Consider the following 19,022-nt stretch of genomic DNA (forward strand, 5'->3'; position numbering starts at 1 on the left):
AACTTTCCACTTTAAAATGGACTTTCTATCTAGAACAGACAAACAAGACTTCCATTTACAGGCTGTGTGGTTTCTTTAAAGGAGAACGGTTTCCACCTACAGCCACAGACCTCTCACCAGGGAGCAGGAAATGTGTTCTGTTGGAGAAACTAATTCTACTCATGAAGGTCATTTCCTTAATCCCTAAGACCATCACTGGCCTCTCTAGGGTTTTATATACAAAATCTCTAGTAGGAGCCCTAAGGTGTCATCCAGCTCCTGGGACATGCCCTTGAATGTGCAAGCAAAACTGTACGTTTGTCATCCACTGCTTGGACAATAAAAATGTTGCATAGCAGAGCTCCCCGACTGGCAGAGAATTCTGGGGGAGCCACTGCCTCTTGGCGAAATTCCCTGGCAGTCATCCCAAGCCCTTGTTGTAATAACCTGTTTTAGTCATTTGGTGCCACTTCTTTCCAAGCTGACTTGCACACTAAATATGAACAGGCTCAACTGGCATTCTAACAGATCTGTCTTTTTTACCATCTGTATTTTAGCGGGGGAATCAATTTGGAAAACCAATCAACCTCACTCTTAGCAATTATTAAATTTATCTTAATGTCCTACAAAAATATCCTACAATACCATCAACAAACTGCCCGGTGTCCAGGTATCTACTGCAAATCAAATCTTTGCAAACTTGCCTCAAGCCTGCTAGCGTCTTTTTCTCAACAATTTTCTCCCTGCCCTTAGTATGGGAAAGACAAAACTCTTCATGGTCAAAAGCAAAAAAAAAAAAAAAAAAAAAAAAAAAAAAAGGCAACAGAGGGCTGTCCAAGATTATGATACACCCATCAAACTGAAAATCAAGAACTACGCATATACTGACTTGGAAAATTGTTTAGGAGTGAAAAAGTTACAAATGTTTATGAATGAAAGAGAAAAGCCATAAAACTGTGCAACATACTTTTAAAAATAATGTGTATGTATACTTAGAGATAGTAAAAAATCTGAAAGAACAAAAACCTACATTTTAACATGGTTAAGAATTAACAAAAAAAAAAAGAATTAACGAGGGCTATCCGTAACTTTAATGATTTTGTATTTTTCTAACTGCAAATTAATTTTTGCAAAATATAAAAAGTAAAAATTACTAACACAGTCTATGTGAACTCAAGCAAATTTTTCCAAAGTATCTGTGGTAACATCAAAGAACGAGCCTTCTCCCAGGGCTCCCATCTCTGGGCTTCGGACCCGTCCTGCCTCAAGCAGGAAACAAAATGATTTTCTATTCACCCTCGCCAAGAAAAGCCCCACAATTCCCTGCTGATTACTGACCTCACCCCCTTCCAATCCATAAAACTACCAGGCCTGGTTCCAGTACTCTTTTCTCCTACTCGATGATGCAGAAAAACAAGAAGAGTGGGGAGTGGGGGAGGGGGGCCAGAGGAAGCACCGACCCTGCAGTCAACACGTAAGAGCCCCAATAAAAGCCAGGCGGAAAATTCCACCAAAATTTCCGCCACAGGATCTGCAGGCAACGGTGGACCCCTGCAAGTCGTGGGCTCCTAGTGGAAGGATCTCACGAACCCCGCCCAGTACAAACGAGCCCCAGGCCCCCAACACCCCGACCGCCACGGATTCCAGGCAACAGCCGGAATCTGCCCTGCCCTGCCCCAAGCCGTGCGGAGGGCGAGAGGACGGTTCACCGCAGGCTAACCCCCGGAGAAATGTGGTAGGGAAGGAGGGGACCCACCCAAAACCACCCTGAGAGCGCGTGGATCAGAGAAGGGCAGCGGGAGATGGGGGCACTGGAGCTGGATAACCGAAATGGTGGCCCTCAAACTAGACCAATATCCCGCGTGGGACATCGACGCTTACATGGGTCTTCTGGGAAGGGTGCATGGCTTTGCCATCACTTCACAGGAGTAAAGCTTATAAGAGACCAGCAAAGGGATGCCCTCTGAGGGGGTGGGGCATCGGCGCGGCAGGAAAGGTATGCCCTGCAGTCGCGGCCCCACCTCACCTGCGCGACTTAGGCAGGTGGTCTCAGCCTCCGAGCCGGGAGGGTGAGCCTCCTCACCTTGGGGTCGCGCTCATAATAGTGCTGCTGCGTGCGGATCCAGCGGCCGACCAGGTGGTCGCGCACAGTGTGAGCCAGGGCGAAGAAGTAGTCGCGGGGCGTGGCCACATTGCGGTCCTTGACCAGCGTGAAGTGCAGATGCCGGTTGAAGCTCTTCCGCACCTCCGCCACGTCGCCCAACCCCGCCAGGCCGCGCACGCTGATCTGCTTCCGCCTCTCGCTATCGGTCAGTGGCTTCGCCATCGCGCGGGCCGAAGAGGAAAAGGAGGTGGAAGAGGAGAGCAGAACCGAGACGCTAACACGAAGGATGCTGCAGCGGGTCTGGCTCCAGGGGCTGCGGCGTCTGCAGGCTAGCACGGGCCACGCCTGCGCGCCGCGCGGTGGGCGGGGCCGCGCCACGGGGAGAGGCCTAGGCTGGGGGGGCGGGACACAGGGAGGGACGGGCCTCTGGGGAAGGGAGGGCGGCGCCGAGCCGCGGGGAGAGACCCGGCAGGGCCCGGGACAGGGCCTCCAGGAGGGACTTTAACGCAGAGGGGCAGAGGCATCCTGTTTTCTAGATGAGAAAGCTGGTGTATTGGAGGTGACCTACCTCCCAAGATTTGCCTCCATGGGTCGAAAGCGAGGGGCGACTGGAGGAAGCTGAAGAACTGCTGCTAGCTAGCAGTCCAGGAGAGGAGCCCTGCTGTCCCGCACTTTGTTGAGTTTCTGGGGCCCACTGCTGCTCTGGGAGTGATCTGGGTGCTGGAGTGTGGCTGAGGCCTGGCAAACGTTAAGGGAAACAGTACTAGCTCGACAGCCCTCGATGCCTGGTTAGCCCAGTCTCTTTTATTTATTTGGTGCTGGGCATCGAACCCAGGGCCTTGTGCTTACAAGGCAAGCACTCTACCGACTGAGCTATCTCTCCAGCCCCTAGCCCAGTCTCTTGAGTTGAGGCAGGAATTGCTCTGAAAATAACACCTAAGAAAGTAAAAATTTATAAGTCACGCACGCCTGTAATCCCAACTACTTGGGAGACTGGGGCAGGAGGATATCAAGTTCCAGCCCATTCTGGGCAATTTAGCCAGACCCTGTCTTAAAATAAGAAATAAATAAAAAGGACGGAGTGGGGGCGGGTTTCAATCTCCAGTAGCCATAAATAAATAAATAAATAAATATTAATTTACACTGAAAATGTATATCTTCCTGCTAATTCAGACCTGGGTGACAAAAACAGACTGTACTGGTTGTAAGTGAGAGGGAGAGATTATTTCCCCCAAGTCCACACAGAGGATACCATCATGTGTCATCACAACCTCACTGAGAAGCCCTGCTCCCTAAATCACAGACCAGCATTTTGCCCTCTTACATTATAAAGGGAAAAAGGAAACAACCCCTCTTGTTACTGGCAGCCTAACAAAGGGAACCTGCCTGGTCAAATTCACTCACCCACCCACATAAAAAGTAGGCAAAGGATGGGAGAAGGAAAAGTGAATTTTATGCAGTTTGATCAAACTGGGGAGAAGCAGCCAGACTGCTTCTCCAAAGGTCCCACAGAAGATAGTTCCACAGAAGCAGTTACAATTTACAGAAACAAAAACCAGGTGATATACACATGAACATTTAGCTGCCAGAAAATATGTCAGTTTTAGCCGCCTTCAATACCCATGCAGACCAAGGGATAGTTTCTATTCTCAGCATGAGGAAATTCAGCTCTCTGTTTCATCTGTACAGAGGAGCTCCATCCCTGTGTGTCTCTTCCATCAGCTGCTGGCAGTTGCTCAACACTGTGGTTCCCAAGGAATCAGGGCTGGGTCCACTTTGCAGACCAGACCTGCTGGCCCTTCACAAATAAACTTGTCTTGTGTAAACATCACCTAAACTCTATCCTTCCCAAAACTCATTAGATCTCTGCCTTTTCTTTTATTCTTGTTATGTTCTCCCTCATTGCAATGGGTTACAAAATTTACTCCTGGTGGTCTGAGGCTGAAAGGACTGCAAAGCTTCCTGAATGTCACCAAGGTAACAACTGCCCATAAGAGATGTCGCAAAAGTCCAGGTGCAGCTGGGGATATGGCTCAGTGGTGGAGTATGAGCCTAGAATGTGTGCAATTCAGGGTTCTATCCTAGCAGAGAAAAAAGAAAGAAAAAAGTCCAGGTGTTAGTGAAAACTTGGTCCTTTTCCCTGATATTAATCCAATAAGGAGGGCACAGATTTGAGAAAAAAGTTGCATTGCTTTGCTAACAAAGGAGAAAACACAAGGGACCGCTGTCCCAGAGGCTGTGATTCTATCAAGGGGAACAGGGGACTTTTAGAGAGGTGATTCAAAGGCTACATCTGCATGTTCCATCTGGAGTTGTAATTCACTTGTTAATTTGGGAGATAGTCATTTCTGAAATATTTGTATATATATGTGTGTGTATATATATATACATATATGTATATATATATAATTTTTTAAAAAATGATTGTGCCTTATGACCACAGTACCACACTCTGGGCAATAGATTGCAAGAGGAACTTCAAAAGACAGAAAAAAAAAAAAAAAGTTACAAAGTCATTTTTTCTGGCGGGGCATGGTGGTGCATGCCTGTAATCTCAGTGACTCATTAAGGCAGGAAGATTGCAAGTTCGAGGGCAGCCTCAGCAATTTATCTAGGCCCTAAGCAACTAACAAGATCCCGTCTCAAGATAAAAAGAACTGGGGAAGCAGCTGGGTGGTAAAGCAACTACCCTCACACACACTAATAAAAAAGTGTTTTCTGCTGTAATGTAATGTAAATTATACTTAAAACCTGGTAAAGACTCAACCATCCAACTGGGCAGGGAATGGGGGAACTGACAATCTCTTGATCTAGTTGTAACAGTGATCTACTTTGTGCTTTGAATATAACCCTTGCTGCTCTGTCACTTCAATTTATTTTTTTTAAATTTTATTTATTTATTTATTTTGGTACTGGGGATTGAACCCAGGGCCTTGTGCTTGTGAGGCAAGCACTCTACCAACTGAGCTATATCCCCAGCCCCACTTCAATTTATTTTTTAAATGGACAAGTTTCTTTCTCTTCCTCTCTGCTCCTCCCTAATCTCTCCCCTTCCCTAGTCTCAGAGGAAACAGGATCACCTTTTTCCGCATCCTAGGCTGTCCCTGAGTACACACCCACCATAGGAAGGAAGTAATCCAGACTTTGGGTTATGGTACCAGAAGATCTCAGAAATGACTATCTCCCAAATTAACAAGAGAATTACAACTTCAAACAGAGAACACCTGAAATGTAACCTTTGAGTCACTCTTCCAAAAGACCCCTGTAGAGTACACAGATCACTATGTTGCCGAAAGTTGGTCCTTGTCCCCAATGCCAATCCAATAACAAGGAGACGGTTTTGAGTAAAAGGAAAAAAGGTTTGTTGCTTCGCTAGCAAAGGAAAAACAAGAGACCCTATCCTAGAGGCTGTGATTTTGACCATCATCAGGAACAGGGTGCTTTTAAAGAGGTGATTCAAAGGCTACATTCCACTTGTTCTCTCATTCAAGTACAATGCATATGCTAATAAATTTGTTTTTCTCCTGGTGATCTGTTTTAGGCTTATGTAATTCACAGCATCCCTACCTGGAGAACCAACATAGATAAAGGCAAAGACTGTTCCTCCCCTTCAAAACCTACAGGTGGATTCAAACCACAGGTAGGGAGTATGGTCAAGGGACAGGTCAGCTGTGATGAGAATCTGGCACTTATCTTCTATCTTAACATTATAGGGCTTCAGAATATACCAATGGAAAGATACCGGGCTCTGCTTTCATTTTATATAAAGCTGGAAAGTAGATTTGCACATCTAAGCAAAAGCTTTGAGTAAAATCTATTTTCCTACCACTTTGACTCCAAATTTTCTGGAACCTCTCCAGAATTATGGCCTAACTTCTTCCCTCCTGGGGCAGAATCTTTTCCCACCCAGTAGTACACTACTCTCCTGGTAGCCTGGGCTCAGCTGTGACCAGGCCAGGGGACCTGCACATCTTGGAGTTAAGGGAAGATCATGAGACAACCCTAGTCCCCTATCACAAAGTGGCTCTTCTCCTTTTAGAAGATCATTTGATTTTTGTTTGTTTGTTTGTTTGTTTGTTTGTTTATTTATTTTTGTAGTTGTTGTTGTTGCAGTACCAGGGATAGAACCCAGGGGTGCTCTATCCATAAGCTATATCCCCAGCCCTTTTTATTTTTATTTTGAGATAAGGTCTCACTACATTGCCCAGACTGGCCTCAAACTTGTTACCCTGTGCCTCAGGTCCCTAATTTTCTGTAATTACAGGTATGTGTCATCATGCCCTTCTGGAAGAACTATTTTTAAAAATTCACTTATTAAAAAGGAATGACAGGTCAACCTGTGCGTACAGCACTTGTCTAGCATGCAGGAAAACCTAGGTTACATCTCCAGCACTGCAAAATAAACAAATGAATAAAACAATAATAAAGGAATGGATGTTGGTCCAGTTTTAGTTACTGTTGTGGCAAGCTATTTTGTGTTGTTTGAGATAATAAGTTACCTTGGCAGTTCTTTTAAACCAATATGCAAGTGTCTATCTGCAGCTAGTTCCCTTCCTCAAAATCAGGTAAAGCTGGGCGCAGTGGCACATGCCTATAATCCCAGCAGCTTGGGAGGTTGAGGCAGGAAGATGAAAGCCAGCCTCAGTAAAAGTGAGGCGCTAAGCAACTCAGTGAGAACCTGTCTCTAAATAAAATACAAAATAGGACTGGGATGTGGCTCAGTGGTTGAGTACCCCTGAATTCAATCCGCAGTATTCCACCACCCACCCACCCCTGCAAAAAAAAAAAATGAAAACAGATACATGGAAGGCAATGGAATTGGAAGAATCTGATTTCTAAAGAAAACAGAAACATTTGGTCTGATAGGCTTAAGCTTCTTGAAGATCTAGAGTGTCCCATACATGACAGGGGTTCAAAAATTACTTGTTGCCCGAAGAAATGGTGCATGCCTATAATCCCAGTGATTTGGGAGACGTGATAGGAGGATCATAGGTTTGAGAATAGCCTCAGCAATTTAGTGAGACCCTGTCTCAAAATAAAACATAAAGGGAGTGGGGGGATGTAGGTCAATGGTAAAATGCTCTTAGAGTTAAATGAGTGGCTTGGGGACATCACCAGTCCTAGGTGAGAGGGCAGGTACAGAGGGCTAAGACTCTGTGAGATCCTGGCAACCGTGCTGGCTGCTCTGTGTTAGTCAATTAAGTGTTTTCAAATGAACACAGACCAGGTCTTTCAGGAAATGGGAGTTAAATAACGAATGCATTATTTTTGAGAGGTTGGTAATTATAAAGCTTGGTAGAACAAAGACCACCAGCTGGAATGACATGGCAAAGTTGGCTCCCTCCCTCCACTGGGATATGTAAACAGATATTCCTAGTGACATTAATGAATTCTAGCACATTCGTGTTAAAAAAAAAAAATAACCCAAGGGACCAGAGTGATAAATGGGAGTGGGGAAGAAGGAAGGAAACTCCTCTCCATAGAAAGACACCAAATAAATGCCAAAGTAGATGCTAGCAGTTTTGAGCAAAGGCTGTAATAGAATATCCATTTAGGGCATTCAAGCAGGCAGTATATATCACCCCAGAAACCTCATTATCTTTAAAGGGAAAAGGTGCTTTACAATGGAAAGATATGCCAGACCCCAACCTTGTGAAGTGCTCCAAACTGACATCACCAACAAGAGATAAACCTAAACTGTGTGCCTCAGTGCACCTAGAAAAAAAGAATGTCATTTACGTATTGTAATATAATGTAGGATAGCAATGTAGTAAAGCTGCCTAGGACCCAGCCTACAAAGTGCAGGTACCATCTAAGGCAGTTTCCCAAATTACTGATAAGAACTCCCCATAGGCTGCTGGATGTGATGGCACACACCTGTAATTCCAGCTACTAAGGAGGCTGAGGCCAGCCTGGGCAACTTAGAAAAACCCAGACTCAAAAATAAAATTTTAAAAGAGCTGGGAGTGTAGCTCAGTGGTAGAGCACCTATCCTACCCGGCCTGTGCCAGGATCTGGGTTCAGTCCCTAACAACACACACACACACACACACACACACACACACACACACACACACACACACCATCATAAGGCTTGTTACAAGCACTTTTCCCAAACTCCAAATTCCAACTGCTAAGGGGCACCTCCAGGGGATTCTTTTTATTGTGCTAATTTGAGAATCTCTGCCCTCCTCCCCAACCCACAAGCCTTTCTAATTGAGAGTGGGAGTAGTTCTAGTAGGAATGCTATTAAATGCATGATGGAAAAGCCAAGCAGGCATAGTGGTGCATGCCAGTAATCACAACTACTTGGAGAGGATTACAAGTTCAAGGCCAGTCTTAGCAATGTTGTATGGACTTCCACAGTATATGGTTCCCACACTGGGACTTTTGGTGTTAGGAGTGGGACACCATCTCAGGCTCAGCTGGGCTTTAAGGCCAAACCTGTAACATAGACCTAAGGACCACTACTTCTGAAATGATTGTGCCTCTGCACCCCATCAACCCTGTTCTTGTGAGATGGGGCTTGGGTGAAATGGGCATCTAGACAATCAGGGCTCTCAGGGTTGAACCTACTATTGAACCTACATTGCAGGGAAAGCTCTAGTCCTCTGGCAGGTCTGGCTGTTAAATTATCTGTCTAGAGGATATATTGTAATTACACACTGAGAAACTCTGCCTTGCTCCACATGGCCTGAATTAAGGTAAAATGGGTGTCAATGCTCCTGTGGAAGTCCCTTTGGAAGACTGTTTCCAGGAACTGACCACACTGAGTACGAGTGGTGAGTATGCTCACATGGCTCCTCCTGAGAAAGCAAGGACACACGTTCATGCTGCCTGGGTTTGCTACTTCTCTCTTGTTACCCCAAGGAGGAGAAGTAGCATAGTGATGCCCTGGACCTCCCTTTGGCTGAGCCTAGACTGAACACAGCAGAGGCAGAGGGAATGGGGGCACCAGGCCACTGCTTCCATCAAGTGAGCACCTGATAGTCACCTTGTATCAGACACTTGCTCTCCTACACCAACTCCAGGTCAGGCCTTGTGCTTCACTTCCACAGGAAACACAAAGACAGATGGGGACTGGGGAAAAGAGAGAAGCTGGAGGGAGATGGGAAAATGTCCAAAAGAGCTTTTAGGAAGCTTGCTGTATAAAAATCCCATAAGAATACCAGGGTAAAAACCTACATTCCTCAAGACTTCTTAAGGAAAGGACAAAGACTCCAGGAGAGATAGCTCCATTCTGTTCCACAAAGTCCCTCAGATGGTACTTCTTAAACTTGTAAGATGCCAAGAATCACCTGGGGGTCTCCTCTAAATGTAAGTTCGGATTTGGCACAGTTACAGTGGGTTGACTCTACATTTCCACCAGGCCCTGAGACCCTGGGCCTATACCTTCAGGAGAAAGACCTTAAGACACAATAGCTGGACAGAAGTTTTTAGCAACAGGAAGAACCTGGGAAAGGGGTTTTGGGAAATGACTAATTCTCCATAATCCCTGAAGCTCAGTCCTGAGCAGGGAGTAAGGGACTATTTCTCATTGGCTGGATGGAAACTCCCTTCAGTACATCCAATATTCTCTCTTGACTCAGAGTTTCCCAAAAGTCTTCCACACTGCTGTTGACTCTGAGTGAATTGACCTGTGGGGTTGTTAGGGACAACCAATGCCTTTGTGGGAACTGGGTATGCCACACCACAAATAAAAAGAATATTTGTCTTTTTGTTTGCAAACTGATATCTTCTGAGACTTGCTACAGAACTTAATTTCTCTCATTTGATCTCCCTAGGTGGAAGAATAAAGTTGAGTTTGTCAGTATGCAAAACTGAGGATGACATCCTGGGCATGTGGTCACATAAGCATCCTCCTGACAGCATCTCTCCTTTTCCCCATGCTGGGCCTGATTTTGGCTCAGCATCCCTTCTTTCTTTCTCCTCTTTTTCCCCAAATGGTGGTCACCTGGTTCCTGCTATTGGGGTCCCACCTTGCTTACTCTTGCCAGCTAACTAAAATTCTGCCTGAGTGGAACAGGGACTTCCTGCCCCTGGAGAATGCCCAGAAGCTCAGCTGGACTTCCTGGTATTCCACAATGTGGGTATCCTCTAAACACTGATGTCCATGCTGACAGCCTTCTATTACTCAGGGGTCCTGGACATCCAACACTCTGAAAGCCTGAATGACTGTCATCTAGGGACTATATGTGACCCTCATGCATCACCAATAGAAACCCTCTGCCTCCTCTACATTCATCTCTGGGTTGTTCTTACTTCCCGTTCCTCTTGGTCTTGCTTCACGTTTTAGTTCAACTGTGTTGATATATCAGGATACTTCAGGGTAGTTAGTTTATAAAAAGGAGAAATTTGTTGACTCACAGTTTTTTTTTTTTTTTTTCATTTGTTGTTGTTGTTTTTTTTTTTTTTTTTTTTGACATAAGAGGGTTAAGCAAACAGTGTCTCCCTGCAGGGTAAGAGAGAAAATGAGAGGAAAAGAGAAAGGGCACACACAAGAGACAGCGTGGAAAACAAGGAGGAGAGAGAAAGAAAGTGAGTCTTTTTTTTTCATTTTAAAAAATTTGTTCTATTTAGTTTTACATGACAGCACAACGCATTTTGATTCATTGTACACAAATGGAGTACAACTTTTCACTTCTCTTGTTGTACATGATGTAGAGTCACACCATTTGTGCAATCATACATGTATATAGAGTAATGATGTCTGCCTCATTCCACCATCTTTTCCACTCCCTGCCCCTTCCCTTGCCCTCATTCCCCTTTGCACAATTCAAAGTTCCTCCATTCTTCCCTCCTCCCACCACTATTATGTATCAGCATCCATTTATCAGAGAAAACATTTGGTCTTTGGTTTTTTGGGATTGACTTATCTCACTCAGCATGATATTCTCCAACTCCATCCATTTACCTGCAAATGCCATACTTTTATTCTTCTTTATGGTTGAGTAGTATTCCATTGTGTATATATACAACAATTTCTTTATCCATTCATCTATTGAAGGACATCTAGGTTGGTTCCACAATCTAGCTATTGTGAATTGAGCTGCCATAGATAAGATGTGGTTGCATCACTGTAGTATGCTGATTTTAAGTTCTTTGAGTATAAGCCAAGGAGTGGGATAGCTGGGTTAAATGGTGGTTTCATTTCAAGTTTTCCAGGAATCTCCATACTGCTTTCCAGAGTGGTTGTACCAATTTGCAAACCCACCAGCAATGTATAAGTATTTCTTTTTCCCCATATCTTTGCCTAACTCACAGTTTTGTAGGCTGGAAATTCTAAGGTCCCAGGTCTATGTCTGGTGAGGCCATTCTTTTATTTCAAAATGGCACCTTAAAGACTTCCTCACATGGAAGAGGGCAGAAGAACCAAATTTGAAAAAGCCCATTCAGGAAAGCCATTTTATTAAGGCATTAAACCCAAGTACAAGGGTGGAGCCTTCATGGTCTAACCACCTCTTGAATGTCACACTCCCAATACCATTATATTGGCAATCAAGTTTCAATAAGAATTTTGGAGAAGATGAACATTCAAACCATAGCACTACCTGCCTAGTCTTCCTGTCTTGCAGTTCCCCATGCCATTATCCTTGTTCTCCTTACTCAGTCTGTATCTACCATGGTTCATGGTAGATGAATGGGCTAGGGGTATAGCTTACTGGTAGAGCATTCTTCTAGCATGAATGAGGATCTGGGCTCCATCCTCAGCACTGAAAAAAAAAATTTTAAAGGGTACCCCCCTCTTTGGGTCCAGACTTTCAACCTTGATATTTTCTTGTTATTGTCAAGTCTCGTGACCTATCAAATCCAAATCCTACAGCAAATCCTGCAGAATTAAGGATTGTCTTGTGTAATCCAGATGTCAGTTGGAGTTGCTAGGATATCGTGAAATGGCCTTGAACCTTTCAGTTTCGCTGGGTGCATTCCTGGCTTCAATTCTGATCCACTGACTGTGCATCTCAAACTCTTTAGTCTTTACATCAACAAAACTCCTTATAAGTTGATACAAGCACTTGAGAAACTGGCAATATTCATTAAAGTTAAACAAATAGCTCCCTATGATCCCATGATTCTACCCAACAGAAATGAATACTTAGGTCTACACAAAAGAATGTACAATAATGCTTATGACAGGTCCATTCAGAACAGCCCTAAAGTGGAAATTATGCAAATGTCCATCACCACTGAAGAGTGGCATAAATCGTGGCATATTCACAAAGCCATGAGAATGATATACTCTGAACAGCCCCTCCCTGCCCACAGGCAGCTCCCAAGCTCCTTGATTGTGGGACTTCTCATTTATCTCCATTTCCAGCCCTCAGTGACCTCTGTTGCTGATTCTTCTCTGTCCTTCCTGGTCCTATGGAGTCTGACATACCAGAATACCCACCAGCTTTGGTCCAGTGCCCACCTTCGCCCTGGCTACCTCCTCAAGTCTCTCTGCCCCAGTTCCATGCCCAGGCAGAGGAACAGGGGAGGGGAGTTGCCAAGGGCAACATCTACCTCCAAGAGCACCAATGAATAATGCTGGGTGACAGAGCCAGTGTTAAAGAGCACTTCCTGTGTGATTCTGCTGCATAAAGTTCTAGGACAGCAAATGTCTAGGCTGTTAGAGGTCAGCACAGTGGTTGAACCTCATGGTGGGTGCAGCTGGGGGGCGCCAAGACCACATAGTGTCTAGAAAAGCTCTTTTGGTTGTTGTTGAAAAAGCTCTTTATGGCAATCAAATGGGAACAAGTGTGAAGGTTTATGCTGTGTACACTTGGTGGTCACCCGCCTGGTGGAAGCGTGTGGTGCAGGTCTTGCTCCCATTTCTTCCCCACCTTCTCAAGTTCCCCCTACACCCAAAAGGTCTCCAGGTCCTTTCTTAGGTTGCTAGCTTCCTGCTTGCTCCCAAGTCAGGTGTCAGCCACATCCAGCCCCACGGGCTTACCTTCTCCCCAAAACTATCAAAGAACCTGGTCCAGCTGCCAGTCCTCCCGAGAGGAAGCCTGGGGTCTCCAACTAAGGAAGCTGCTTGCATTTTGTTCCATGTTTGGTATGTTCCTCCCACCCCCAGTTGTTGTTCTTGCAAGATATCTCACTAGTTGCCCTGCCTCTAGTTGTCCCCTCAGAGCCACCCTGCTCTGGCTACAGATTCCACACCTCCTCAGCAAAGAGCTCTGAAGCCAGCACTCTTTCTGCAAAACACTACCTCCCTTCAAGGGGCCACTCTTGTCAGGCCCCTACCCCAGGTCCTTGGGCCAGGTGTGGGACTGGAACAGAAAGAGTTGGGGAGGTGGCTGAGGTGAGTATGGACACTGAAACAAAGCTAATGGGTGCTCTGGTGTGTCAGACTCCACAGGACCAGGCAGGACAGGGAAGAGTCAGCAATAAAGGTCAGTGAGGGTGAAAATGAAGAGAAATAAGAAGTCCCATAATCATGGACCTTGGAAGTTGTCTGTGGGCAAGGAGGGGCTGTGCAGAGTGCAAATCTGGCATTTACAGACCTTCCCAGCCTGAATCTCATTCTCCTCTGCCCCTTTCAGTGTTTTTAAGACCCTTGGTAAGCAACATCTCTACTCCACCTCATCCTCAGGCAATTCTTTCCTGGAGCTTCAGGAGGCTACAGCCCCACTGCTTGAGGCTAGTGGGATCCTCTCTGAAGTTCCTCCTGCCAGCCTGCCTAGCTTAGAAAGGCACCCTAGATGGCTGTGTTGCTTTTTATATTTATAAATGATTGGAAAAAATAAAAATAATTCAGAACGTCAGAATAATTCATAACATCAAAATTCTGTGAAATTCGTATTAAAGTGTCTGTGTCTGTAAATCAGGTTTGGTTTAAGACATAGCTACACTTGTTCATTCATTTTGTCCAAGGCTCTTTTATATACATCCACAGCAGAGGTGAGCTGTTGGGACAGAACACGTGGCTTGCAAAACCTGAAGTCTATACTCTGCCCTTTACAGAAAGTTTGCAGACCCATAAAGTATGGGCTGCTCAGGAAGAGCCAGTGTTGCTGGCATTGTCTTGCACTTCCAGGTCACAAATGAATTCTGAATAAAGTTGGTCCCAGTGGATCTTGATGCAACATGCCAGGCAGGGGTGGCACTGGGGGAGGGAAATGTGGATGACTGGTGCAGGAGGTTTCTTGAAGCTTCTTTGAAAATTCACCAGTGCACCCTAGCTCACATCCCATTAACCACAATAGGATACCATATTCACCCTGTGGAACAGTTAGCATTAAAATGACTGGCAGTACCCTGTGCTGGCGAGGATGTGGAGCAAAAGATTCTCACACACTGCTAATGGGAGTGTAAAGTGCCACAGTGATGTTGGAAAAGGGTTTGTTAGATTCTTTTTTATTTTTGAGAGAGGGTCTCAGTTATGTTGCCCAGGCTGACATTGAATTTTTGGGCTCAAGTGACCCTCTTGCCTCTGCCTCCTGAGTAGCTGTGATTACAGGTAATGCACCACCTGGTTTGGAAGATTCCTCTGAAGTTAAACATACACTACCACATGATTACACTTTTAGGTATTCTTAACTAAGAGGAATAAAAACATGTCCTCAGAAAGACTTGAATAAGAATGATGGTCACAAAGTCCTTTTTTTTTTGGTGGTACTGGGGATCAAACTCAGGGCCTTGTGCTTGCGAGGCAAGCACTCTACCAGTGAGCTATCTCCCCAGCCCACAAAGTCCTTATTTATCAAAGTCCCAAACTGGACAGAGCCCAGGTAACTATCAACAGGACAATGAAGAAACAAAGTGTAGTAAATTGACATGATGAATTACTATTCAACAATAAAAGGAAAGAACTAGCCGGGTGCAATTGTGCACGCCTGTAATCCCAGCAGCTCCAGAGGCTGAGGCAGGAGGATTGAGAGTTCAAAGCCAGCCTCAGCAATTTAGCGAGGTGCTAAGCAACTCAGGGAGACCCTGTCTCTAAATAAAATACAAAAAGGGCTGGGGATGTGGCTCAGTGGTTAAGCTCCCCTGGGTTCAATCCCTGGTACCAAAAAAAGAAAAGAAAAAAAAAAAAAAAGGGAAAGAAATACATTCATCAGCTGGGTGTCGTGGTGCACACCTCTGTGGGTAAAGCACCCCTGGGTTCAATCCCCAGTATTTAAAAACAAAACAAAACAAAACAAAAAAAACAACTATGCGTATCAGCCTAGATGAATCTTACAACCACTGAGTTGAGCTGAAAGTCAGATATAAAGAGCACATGCTGTTTTCATTTAGATGATATTCCAGAACTGTCAACAGAGATATGACATGAAGGGCTGGAATGTAGCTCAGTGGCAGGACATGAGTTCAGCATGTGCAAGGTCCTGGGTTAATTCCTCAGCATCAAAAATTAATTAATTGAAGTGTCATAAATGAAAATTAGAGAGTGGTGGCCAGGGTTCATGGGTGAGGGGATTCTCTGGGAATTTTCTGGGATTTAGAAATGTTGATACGTTGATAGAGGTACAAACTACACAGGTGCATGTATTTGCCAAAATAATTTAAACAGGATATCTAAGATATGTGCATTTTATTACATGAAAATGATATCTTAAAAAAATTCATTTGGGGGCTGAGGCTGGGGCTCAGTGGTAGAGCACTGGGCTACAACCAGTGTGAGGCACTGGATTTGATCCTCAGCACCACTATAAATAAATAAAATAAAAGTATTGTGTCCATCTACAACTAAAAATAATATTGAAAGTATTGAAAAAGATTCATTTGTTCAGGAAGGTCCTGAAATGGCATCAAATATTTATCAAACAGGCAGCCTTGGCCACTGAGTCCCCTCAGAAGAAGCACCAGTTCTTTCTGAGGTTCATTTTGGTTAGAGGAATGCCAACTAAAGTTTCGAAGCATGGAGATTTGCCCAAGAGGGATGAAAGGAAGGTTTTTTTCCTGAAAGAAAGAAACTTTACCTTACCATTTAACTTGGGCTGTTTAGTTTGGGTGCACCCATGAAGAAAACAGAAGACAACTTTCTAAAGTGCTAGAGTGGGGGTAGAGTGACTCAGTGACAGAGAACTTGCTTAGTATGCATCAAAGCTCTGGATTCAATCACTAGCACTGGAACACACACACACACACACACACACACACGCTTGGACATGTGAGTCACTGTCAGTTGGGGTGGCACATACCTGTAATCCCAGCTTCTCAGGAGGCTGAATCAGGAGGATCGTAAGTTCCAGACCATCCTGGATAACTTAGTGAAACTTTGTCTCAAAACAAAAAAAATAGAAAGGGCTGGGGATGTAGCTAAGGGATAGAGTGATGGGTTCAATCCCCAGCACCAGGAAAGAAAAGAAAACAGCTGGGCACTCTTCTGACCTTTAAAAAGGCATCCTGAGACAGGTCTCCTTATAGGGAGATGTCTGCTTCTGAACTATGTAAATCATGTGGATGACACTAAGATTTACAAAACTGCACTTAAGCTCTTAAATGGAAACCATTATCCACTCAATCAATAACACAGGAAAAGAAAGAATAAGAGGCTGTCAAAATGATAAAGGAGCAGTTAGGCCTGTAGGTGGTTATTATTTCTCTTAAGTTTTTTTTTTAAACATTACAGAGCTCATTATCACTGTGATGATTGATTATTCTGTGGAGAGCACTGCCTGTGAGAAGAGAGCACAGGTCCTGACATGATCAGGAAAATTCCTCTGGAGGCACTTTCCACCCTAGGGTGGTGTGGCAGCATGTTAGATTGTGGTTGGAAATCTTTCAGGCCTGAGTCTGAGTGGCAGACCCTCATCTTACTTGCTAGTCCTGGAGTCTTGTGAGCTCCTTCAGGCTGCAGGATAGGGGGGATGAATAACATCTGATTCACGGCTGGTGGAGGTGACTAAGTCATTGACCACACAAAACATAGTCAGAGCTATCATGGTTTAGATAGGAGGTGTCCCCACAAAGCTCCTATATTAATGTAGGAATGTTCAGAGGTGAAATAATTGGATTGTGAGACTGTAACCTAATCAGTCCATCTTAGTTTGAATGGTGACTGCAGACAATAGGGTATGGCTGGAGGAGGTGGGTCGTTGGGTTCATTTTCCTTGTGGCCTCTTCTGTCTTTCTTTGCTTCCTGGCTGCCATGTCCTGAGCAGCTTCCCTCTGCTACACTCTTTGGCCATAATGTGCTATCTCACCTTGGGCCCAGAGAATGGACTTGACTGACCATTGACTAAAGCTCTGAACCATAAGCCAAAATAAACTTTCCCTCCTTTAAGTTGTTTTTGTTAGGTTTTTCGGTCACAGAGACGAAAAACTGACCAAAATGAAAGCCATGCCTGGCACACAAGCATGCAATAAATATAAGCCACTGTAATATTAACTTAAACCAGAAGGAACATACAAGTATGCTTACTTGTTACCATGGTCTGAATGTTTCCCCAAAGTTCATGCATTGGAAGCTTAATTCACAATGCAACAGCTTTGGAGATTGGGGCGTAATAAGAGGCAATTAGATCCCTTTGTGAATGGATGAATGCCATTATCATGGGAGTGGGTGAGTTATCCTGAGGGGGTTGTCTCGTATTACTGTCTCTTTCCTTCTTCTTTTTCCCATTGAGACGTTGTGGCATGCCAGTGCCATACTCTGGGATTTCCAGAGTTCCAGAACCATGAACCAAATAAATTTCTGTTGCATATATATTAGCCAGTCTCAGGTATTTTGTTATGGCAGCAGAAAATAGACCAAGCCACCTGTCCCTGATTTTCAAAGTGGATCCAAGATCTTATAAGTGTGAAGAGACATTTGCAGTACTTGATTCTAACCCTTCATTCTCTGAAGGATCCCTTCTCAAGCATTCTCAAATGCTGACAGGGGGGCACATTCCAATGAATACTTATTCCATTGTTAGTTTCAATTGTTAGTTATTCAATTGTTAGTTAGAAACTTGAAAACAATTTCCCTGTAACTTCTACTCAGGTGTCTGGGCTTTGGCTTCTGGAGACACAAAGGCCAGGGTCTGTATGCCTTCGGATGATGGTCATATGCCTGCCCACCCAAAGCTTCTCTTTCCAGGACAATCAACCCCAATTGTTTAAAAAAATTCCTCACATATGTGATCTCCAAACAATTCTCATAAATTCAGCTCTACCAGAAACTGTACATCTTCCAAGTTCCAACCTCAAGAGTCTACTACTGACACTGCTATGGTGGTGAATACCTCTAAAAGTTCCTTTTTTGGAATTGCCTCATTAAAGTCATACCAGACTTTACCCCAGAATGGTATTACCCCAGTTTAAACATCACTCTTGCCTTCCAATAACTCTGAAACAGTTCTAAAAATCAAATCCATCCCAAAACAGTGATTGCACCTTAGAGCACTCCAAAGCATGTGCTTCAAGTACTTAAAAGTAATGTAAAAACTAAAACCATAATAAGTCCATTTAATTAACTTCTTTTTTCTTTTGTGCTATTGGGAGGGTAGAACTCCTAGGCAATTGCTCTAACACAGAACCACATTCCAGGCCCTGGTTAATTTTTTTTTTTGTTCTGTACTGGGGATTGAACCCAGGAGTGCTCTACCATTGAGCCACATCCCTAGTCATTTTTAAAAAATTTATTTTAAGACAGGATCTTGCTAAGTTGCCTAGGGTCTTGCTAAGTCGCTGAGGCTTACCTTGAACTTATAATCTTCCTGCCTTAGTCTCTTGAGTTGTGATTATAGGTATGTGCCACAGCAACATACCTCTGATCTGGTTAACTTTTAAAACTATCTCAGCAAGTAAGCCATTCTAATTATGATACAAACCTAGTAAATCACAAAATAAATTTGTATTTGATTTACAAAAATTATATTTATATTTATAAAATTATATTTATAAAATTTGATCACCTTAAAATGAACTTAAATAAAAATAGCAATATTATATGCTGAAAAAAATACCATAAAGTTAAAAAAAAAATGAAGTAGGAAAAAAATGTGAATGCATTCCATCACAA

General features: G+C 44.0%; 1 protein-coding gene across 1 annotated transcript in view; it reads right to left on the reverse strand.

Moving 5' to 3' along the window:
- PYGB (glycogen phosphorylase B) overlaps nucleotides 1–2,421 on the reverse strand; it is a 44,323-nt gene extending 41,902 nt beyond the window's left edge. Inside the window, exon 1 of the mRNA XM_079123335.1 lies at nucleotides 2,063–2,421. Within this exon, the coding sequence (XP_078979461.1) occupies nucleotides 2,063–2,305 (243 nt within the window). The 5' untranslated portion in view covers nucleotides 2,306–2,421. The remainder of the gene's footprint in view (nucleotides 1–2,062) is intronic.
- Nucleotides 2,422–19,022: the final 16,601 nt, after the last annotated feature.

Source organism: Sciurus vulgaris (assembly GCF_902686455.1).
Source record: "Sciurus vulgaris genome assembly, chromosome: 2".
Taxonomy (NCBI): domain Eukaryota; kingdom Metazoa; phylum Chordata; class Mammalia; order Rodentia; family Sciuridae; genus Sciurus; species Sciurus vulgaris.